Source organism: Macrotis lagotis, chromosome 7, assembly GCF_037893015.1.
Source record: "Macrotis lagotis isolate mMagLag1 chromosome 7, bilby.v1.9.chrom.fasta, whole genome shotgun sequence".
Lineage (NCBI taxonomy): Eukaryota > Metazoa > Chordata > Mammalia > Peramelemorphia > Peramelidae > Macrotis > Macrotis lagotis.
The window spans coordinates 41,500,066-41,509,032 of record NC_133664.1 but is presented as its reverse complement, the minus strand read 5'-3'; the positions used below and the strand labels follow the sequence as shown (position 1 = coordinate 41,509,032).

The following is an 8,967-nucleotide window of genomic DNA, read 5'->3' as shown; positions in this document are numbered from 1 at the left end:
TGAGCAAAAATGATAATATGGTAGACCACAAGTGCCTAAGATGGTGGACCACTAAACCTTCCCTGCCAGTCTGGCTCACCAGGACATTGACATCTGACTTAGCATTGCACCCTGATTCATGAACTTTATCATCTGTTCTGCCAGAGCAACTTAAGGACCAGAGGAGCTTTTCATTGTCCTGCAGGTAGATCTTTGTCTCCCTTCCTTAGACATTGAGCCCCTGACAACAGGCACTCTCTAGTTTGTCTATTTCTCTCGCTGGCACCTAACAATGACTTAAGATATAATTTATATAATTCAGATTTAATTTCCTAGTACATTTTCAACAAATTGTCAGTTTTTATTTTGCATCTTCACATGAAATAAGCTGTAGCCTTGAAATTAAGAGACCTTTCTTATGACAAACTGACTGTGGGGATAAGGAAAAGAAAAATTTCTCAGAGAATGATCTCACTGGTAAATTTGGGAGGATTAATAGAGTCTAGCTACAATTTCTAATGCAATCAGGATTAGGGATAACTTGGTGAGGGAATGATGTGAGGTTACTTGAAATCAGGAAGACATGAGTTCAGATTCAGCCTCAGGCACTTTCTAGCTATGTGACCCTGGGCAAGGCATTGAATCTATGTTTCCCTCAGTTTCTTTAATTGTAAAATGGAGATAATTGGAAACCTGATAGGGTTTTTTGAAGAGATCATTTTTAAAAGCCACTTATCTAATTTTGAAATTGAATATTTTATGACATACTTTATTATATATGTTGTTATGTATAATGCTATATTACATATTTATATTATATAATATTTCATGATATATATATTGTTCATGGTCTATATTCTCTATATTTTATAATATATCTTCCTAAATAAATGCAAACTCATTTATTATTATAAGACAGTCAGATCCCTCTAGCTTCATTGACCCCTGGGACTTCTAGTCTGTTTAAATAGGCATAAATTCCCATTATCTGGAGGTTAAGGACCTGCTTCCAGGTCAAGGGAGCTTGTATTTACTCCCCTTATACCAAGGGACCCTTTTTCTCTGGTGCAAGTTGAGTTTGCTCTTGAGATAGTCCAATCTCTATTGAGAGTAGGACGTCTTTTCTCATCTTCTCAATGCTTAGCTTATTAAACTTCATCCTTAATACCCTGGAAATTAATTTCTTAAAAACCCAGATTTTCCCTAAAGTAGGGAGAAAGTAAAAAACCATAACAATGAGATATGAGACAGATATTTATTTCCTAAACACAAAAAACTAACAGTGATGGAATGACCCAAAACAGAACTTAGACACAATTTACAGTTAGTCATATTGTCTCAATCTCTCAGGAAACTGAAACTTAAACCCGATCGGAACACAAAGTTGTTTGTGGAATTGTTGATTAGGCATTTGACATTTTACCTCTGCTATATACTGTCCAAGCAACTCATGGCCCATGCCTTCTATTAAAACGGGCCAGGCTCGGGCCAGTCCTCTTGCTGATGGTCATCTTCTTCATGACTTTGGTCAGTCATCGATCACTTACAGTCAGCTCTGACCAAAAAGTGCAAGACCTCATGAAAGGGCCATATTATCATGAAGGGAAGATACTAACTACAGAGGCCAACAAGGATTTGTTCTCCCCAGCCCCCCCCCCCCCCAGCCATACAATTATACAAGTTGTCATTATATGACTTTAAACTAATCCCAAGAGAATGGACTTTGGTGGTTTGGGGGCTAGTAACTCCAGTCACTGTTACAGAGATACCTTCTTTAAACAAAAACCAGAAATAAAATTTCTCTGCTGCATTTAGGTTTTTCAGAGAACACAGTAATAACAACAGCTGCCATTTCCATTGTACATCAAATTTTGCAAAGTCCTTTCTTTAGGGTGAATACTTTAAGAATTTTACAGAAGAAAAAACAGAGGCTCAGACATATCATATAACTAGTAACTGTTGGTGTCAGAGTGTGAGCCCAAGCCTCGCTCAAGTCATACATGCTATACACTATGCTGTATTCTCTCTGCCCCCCATCTCCCTCTCTCCCCCCTCTGTCTTACTCTTTCTCCTCTCTGTCTCTGTCTCTGTCTGTCTGTCTGTTTCTCTCTCCCCCTCATTCCCCCTCCCCTTCCTCTTTCTCTTCCCTTCTTCCTTCCCTCCCCTTTCTCCCCCCCTCATCTTTTCTCTCTTTAGATAAAGAGATAGAGAGGTTAGGTGGTACAGTGAAGAATATCAGCCTGGAATTAGGAAGAACAGAGGTAAAATATGACCTCAGACACTCATTAGCTGTATGATCCTATCAATTCACTTCACCCTGTTTGCCTCAGTTTCCTCATCTGTAAAATAAGCTGGAGAAGGAAATGGCAAAGCACTCCAGTATCTTTGCTAGGAAAATCTCCAAAGAGGTCACAAAGAGTTGGACATGACTGAAAATAACTAACCAACAAGTAGAGATTGAAATAGAGACATATATAGAAAAATGTATATGTGTATGTATGTATGTGTATGTATATAAATAGACATATATATCATATTTACTTCTATTATGTTTCTGCACATTAGAAAAGCATGCTTTTAAGTCTGAGGTACAGAAACTTTTATTTGTGATTAATAATAAATCTCAAAAGAAAATAAATTACATTAAGTTATGTTTCTGTCTACAAAGCTCTTCTGACTATAGAGCAATTTTGCAAATAGCTTTGTCCTTATAGACCATGTACTGGAGTTTTAGGAGAGTCCAGGTCCTGATCTCTCAGTCATATCACCTGAGGACTGACTTTATGTCCCATCTGAAAATACTAATCTGGAGACCAGTATGTTGGCTTTGATTTTTCCCATTCCTGCTAGGTAAATTTTAATACCCATGACCCACTCTCTCTGGGTAAGTTGTTCTTGGGTCAGTTTAAAACTCAACTGAGAGTTCTTGTTCCCCAGTAGAAGGAGAGACTGAACTATTCCTCTCCATTCTATCTCTCAAGAAGGATGGGATATGTTTGCACAGGTGTACTGCAATGTGATGGTGGACAAAATGAGAGAGGTATTTTTGAAACCGTTCTCCAACAAAGGCATAGATCACAGGGTTGACACAACAGTGTGTGAAGGCAATAACTTCAGTCACTTGCATTGCTAAGTCCAGTTGTTTACTTCTTTCACAATCGAGTTTGAAAAAACAATCTTGGAAAGCGGAAACTAGAACTGTAAGGTTATAGGGCGTCCAGAAGAGAAAGAAGATGACCATGATGGAAAAAATCAGCTTGACTGCTCTCCATTTCTTCTCACTCCTTCGTCTAAGCAGTATTTTTATAATCCCCATGTAACAGATGGTCATGATCAGCAGGGGCAAAATGAGTCCCAGGATGTTCAGTTTCAAAGCTTGGAACCTTTTCCACATCTTGGCAGTCTCATGTGGGATATAAGGGCTGCAGGTGCGATAATTAAAGTCCCTCTGAGATTTGTTGAAGACAATGTCCGGTAGAGAGACTAATAAGGCCAAAGACCAGGCACACACACTGGTCAGGATGCTAAGGACCACCTTCCTGACCCTTATGGCAAACACCGCATGGACGATGGCCAGATACCGGTCAAAAGTCAACAGGATGATGAAGAAGATCTCACTGTATAAGCCCATATAATAGAATCCTGAAAGGAGTTTACACATGGTGTTCCCAAAGACCCAGTCCCTTTGCCATTCATAGTGAATCCAGAAGGGAAGTGTAATGAGGAAAAGCAGATCTGAAATGGCCAAGTTGAGAAGGTAGATGTTGGTCATAGTCTTGAGTCTTTTGTATTTTGTGAGGATCAGCACCACAATGGCATTGCCCAGCATACCTATGATGAATACCAGTATATACAGAGGAGGCAAGAACCGGGAGGCCAGTTCTTTGATATTATCTTTGTGGCACGGAGCGGCTTCGTCTTCATAGTAGTAATACTCAGTGGTACTGAGATACGGCAGTTCTGTGGAAGTGCTCATCCTGGGTTGCCTATTAAGGAAAGAAAAATGTTGATTAGTTTGCTGGTTTTACTAAAAGATTCATGGAGTCATAGATCATTAAGTCTTAGAGTAAGAAGGGACCTCTGTAATCATTTCATCTAACCCCTATCATCACAGGAATCTTCTAGACCACATATGTTTGTTTCCTTTGTATCTCCTTTGAGCTTCTCACCTAGGTGCTTAATTAATGCCTCCAGTGTACAATTTTGCAATTCTAGATAAAACATAAGCTCTTTGTTTGGGAGGAGAAATCGTTTTCTTCCTGCCTTAGTATTTCCAACACAGAACATGGCATCTAGTACCTGATAAATTCTTGCTGATTAATATTGATTGATCAGTTTCCACTACAACTCTCTTCTGATGCATCGTCAGGTGGTGATCCTGGGTTCTTGAAGGCTTTGCCGAGGGACCACGAGCCCTGACAGGTCATACCAAGCTGAAAAATTCTAGGCATTTCCCTCTAGTAGAATGGAAGCATTTTGAGAGTACAGATTGTTTTGGGTTTTGTCTTTCTATCTCCAAGGATAAAGAATACAATGTTTTATAAACCCCAAAGTGCTATATAGATCCTGGTTCTTATTTTAACAGCCTCCTCCTATTTGAACTCTTGACTTACAACCTCTCACCTGTCTGTCCATTCCCCACACTGCTGCCAAAATAATTTTCTTTTAAACAAGGCTGATGATGTTGATGAAGGTCCTTTAGTGGCTACCTATTTGGTCTAGAATAAAATATAATTTCTTATGCTTTGGCATTTAAAGTCTGTCACCCTCTGGAGGGAGCCTACCCTTTTATATTTATTTCACATTTATCTATCTTATGCTTTCTATGGTCCAGTTCAACTGACCTATTCACTGTTCCCAGAAATGGGGCATTCCATCTCTCATCAGTACTCCAAGACTGGAATGCTCTCCTTCCTCCCTGCCCCATGAAATACCAGCTCTCCTTCTCTTGGCAAAGATATTGGAAGTTTGCCATTTCCTTCTTCATCCCATTTTACAGAGGAAGAAACTGAGCATACGGAGTTTAAGTGACTTGCCGGGTTCACAAAGCTAGAAAATATCTGGTATTGGATTTGAACTCATAAAGATGAGTCTTCCTGATTCTAGGCTTGGTTCTCTATATACTGTACCCCCTACCTGTCACAAAGATGATGCCCACAGCCTTTTCTAGAGAGGCAGCATGGTATAGTGGAAAGATCATTGGGTCTGAAATGAGAGGATTTGGATTCAAATCTTGCCTCTAACATTCATTACCTGTTGGATGTCGTGGTTTCTGAGGTCCCTTCTAGCTCTAGCTCTATGATTCTTTGTTTATTATGAGATGGGGAGTTCTCCAGAAGGTCCACTTTGGCCTGGGCACCTCATCCAGCGATGAGGAGTTCCTAGCCTTTGAAACTCTGCTTCCTTTGGATCCTTTGTTCTTGCAGGGTTTAGAGTGAAAAAGCTCCTAGAACTCATAATTCAATCCTTCATTTTTAAATGAGGAAAGTGAGATATCCATCTAGTAGGGTTGTATGCCACCTAAATCTCCTGAATCCAAATCCAACTATCTTTCTACTGTCTATTCCACTCCCTCATCATAGCTCTGATAAGCAAATCATAAAAAAATCACTTACTGATTCAGAGGACTCTTCACTTCTTCCAGTTAAGTCTTCTTTCTAATCAAAAAGTTCTCTCTGAGAAACACCCAGCTTCCTGAACAACAGAAATTGGACTCTAGTGGTCAAGTTTTCAGACTGAGGTGTCTGAGTGCACCCGTTTATGTCAGGTGCTCACTCTTCACTCACACGCCTAATCTGTAGGGTTTGTAGTCTATTGGTGACAGCAATGCTGTGGGCTTGGGATAGTGGCAAAATCAAAGGGCGGGGATCTAGGAAACTGGGCGGAAATCAGATTACCCAGGGAACATGGGGTTGGGCAGGGCCAAAGGGTTAGCCATTACCACAAGCATCTATTTTTGGATATGTATCTGGAAAGATTTCATCAAGAAATCTGAGTTCTCTTCCTCATGTCCAGAGCTTGCAAACAAGTGGGGGAAAGATAAAATTTTTCTTTGACACTCCCTGCCTCTTTTAAGAGTGGCTAGGTGGTGTAATGGATAGAGTGGAGTTCTCGGAGTCCAGAAAATCTAAGTTCAAATCCAACCTCAGATACTTTCTAGCCATTTAAGCCTGTCTCAGTTTCCTTAACTGTAAGATGGGTATCATAATAGTATAATTAATAATGTTGTGAGGATTGTTGTGAGGATTAAATAAGATAATATATGCAAGATTCCTTGTAAAGAGTTCCATAAATGAATGGAATAAAGAATTGGAAAGGGAATTAACAGCTTGGCACAAGAAATACAAATTCTTGCCCTGGCAGAAAACTCTGTAAATTAGAATGGACCAAATAGAAACTGATGAATTCATGAGAAAAGAAATAATAAACAAAGTCAAAAGTCCAAAAAAATAGGAGAAATGTAAGTTTATCTCATAATAAAAATAGATTGCACCTTCACAGATCCACTAATAATGTATTAGTGCAAATTGTTGAACAAAGCAAAAATAACTGACCTGGAAAACAGATCAGGGAAAGAAAATTTAAGGATCCTTGGACTACCTGAAGCCATGACTAAAACCAGATACTAGCCATTATATAACAAGAAATCATAAAAGAAAACTTCTCAGACCTCTTAGAACCAGAGGAAAAAAATGAAAAAAGCAAGAATCTACTGGTTACCTTCTGCAAGAAATTCCCAAATGAAAACTCCCAGGAGCATCAAAACTAAAATCCACGGTTGGTCATTATGCCAATCAGAGTTCCTAAGTCATTCAAAGATGTTTGACTTTATAATATAGTTGTCTTTGTAGAAATTGTTCTCCTTTATGCAAGTCTTTCTAGGTTTTTCTAAATAAAAAAAAAGAAAAAATAAATTGCTCTCCTGTTTCAATTCATACAAGCATATAAGTCTTCCTAGGTTTCTCTGGAACCATTTCCATCACCATTTCTTAAAGCCCAATAGTATTTCATCATGTTTATATGCCAATACTTGTTCAGCCATTCTCCATTTGATGGTCACCCCTTCAGTTTCCAATTCTTGCCTCCACAAAAATGAACTAGAAATGCTTTCAATCTTTAATTAAAGTTTTTATTTAGGACTAATTCACCCTTAATCTATCATTTCTCTAATTCTCTCTTCTTCCTCTTCTGTTTTCCTTTCTATTTTCCTATTGAGTGAAAAGTATTTCTGTAGTCAACTGTGTGTTATCTATTCCCTCTTCCTTTAATCAGTTAAGATGAGAGGGTAGGTCAAGTGTCAACCACTCTCCCCACTCCTGCTTCCTTGTTTACTTAAACCTCTACTTGTGTCCCCCAAATATATGAGATATTTTACCCTAACTTTCCTCTTCCTTCCCTCTCCCTCATTGTATTTTCCCTTTCATTTTTTCCTTTTTTTTAGGGTTTTTACAAGGCAATGGGGTTAAGTGGCTTGCCCAAAGCCATGCAGCTAGGTAATTATTAAATTTCTAAGGCCAGATTTGAACTCAGATAATCCTGACTCCAGGGCTGGTGCTCTATCCACTGTGCCACCTAGCTGCCCCCATTTTTTCCTTTTTAAAAAAGATTTCAAAACATATAGAACCAATCCTAGGTTTCTGTCTAATTAGATTCCTCCATTATTCATGGTGATAAAAGGGTTCAGAAGGAACATAAATGTAAGCAGCTTATATTTATTTAGTACCTTCAGTCATGTTTATCTTTTTGTTTCTGATTCCTGTGTTTGGACTTTCTACCAAGTTTCCCCTAATTCTTTTTTTTCTTTAACAATTTGTTTTCCAATTAAATACAATAGTAGTATCTACCTATCATTTTTTGTAAGATTTTGAATTTTACAATTTTCCCCCCCACCCTCCCCCTTGCCCACAGAAGGCTGTCTGATAGTCTTTACATTGTTTCCATGCCATACATTGATGTAAATTGAATGTGTTATAATAAGAGTAAACATAAAACCCCCTCCCCCCCAAGAAGATGAGAAACCTCAAGAATAGTGAGAGAGGAAAAAAATTGTACTTCACTGTGTTCAGATTCTAATGGCTCTGTCTCTGGGGTGAGTTGCTTTCTTTATCATAATTCCACCAGAGAAGTTGCTTCAATATTTTCCCACAGTTGCTATTACTAGCTGTACCTCCACTCTATTTCTCCCCACTCTCATTTATTCTATTCTCCCTCTCCTTTCATCCTGGCCCTGTCCAAAAGTGGTCTGTATCTGAGTAACCTCTCCCCTCATCTTCCCTCTCTTCTATCACCTATTTCCCCTTCCCACCCCCCATTCACCTTATCCCATCCCTTTCTTCTCATTTTTCTCTAGGGTAAGTTAGATTTCTATACCCTATTTAATGTGTATGTTATTTCCTCTCTGAGCCATTTCTGATGAGAATGAAGGCTTACTCATTCCCCCCCCCACCTTCTCTCTTTCCACTCCTTTGAAAAAGCTTTTTCTTGACTCTTGTGTGAGATTTCTTAGCTTCTTCTTCATCTCCTTTTCCTTCTTCCCAGTAATTTCCTTTATCACCCATTGACTCCATCTTTTTACTTTATTATACCATTATATTCCACTCCTTCGTATGTCCTGTCTATATATATGCTCCTTCTAACAGCTCTTATAAATAAGAAAGTTTATATGAGTTTTCAATATCTTCTTCCCCTGCAGGAATACAAACAGTTCAATATCATTAAATTCCTCATAGTTAGTCCTTCTCTTCCACCCCCTCTATGGTTCACCAGAGTCCTGTACTTGGAGATCAAGCTTTCTGTTCAGCTCTGGTCATTTCAATAGGAAAGTTTGAAAGTCCCCTGTTTCATTGAAAACCCATCTTTTCCCCTAAAATAGGATGTGCAGTTTTGTTGGGTAGTTGATTCTCGGTTGTAAACCAAAATCCTTTGCCTTCCATAATATCATATTCCAATCCCTATGAGCCCTTAATGTGGATGCTGCCAGATCCTGTG

The 8,967-nt window shown here is 38.8% G+C and overlaps 1 protein-coding gene across 1 annotated transcript; it reads right to left on the bottom strand.

Moving 5' to 3' along the window:
* Positions 1-2,138: 2,138 nt before the first annotated feature.
* On the bottom strand, positions 2,139-5,810 carry LOC141494538 (C-C chemokine receptor type 1-like). Its single transcript, XM_074195850.1, has 2 exons — positions 5,595-5,810; positions 2,139-3,965 (listed from the first exon to the last, which is right to left on the bottom strand). Exon 2 carries the CDS (start codon positions 3,953-3,955, stop codon positions 2,885-2,887), a length of 1,071 nt encoding a protein of 356 aa, XP_074051951.1. The 5' UTR covers positions 3,956-3,965; positions 5,595-5,810; the 3' UTR covers positions 2,139-2,884.
* Positions 5,811-8,967: the final 3,157 nt, after the last annotated feature.

What these genes read in the sequence shown, in the direction of transcription:
- LOC141494538 (XM_074195850.1), bottom strand. Translation starts at nt 3,955, where the DNA reads ATGAGCACTTCCACAGAACTGCCGTATCTCAGTACCACTGAGTATTAC.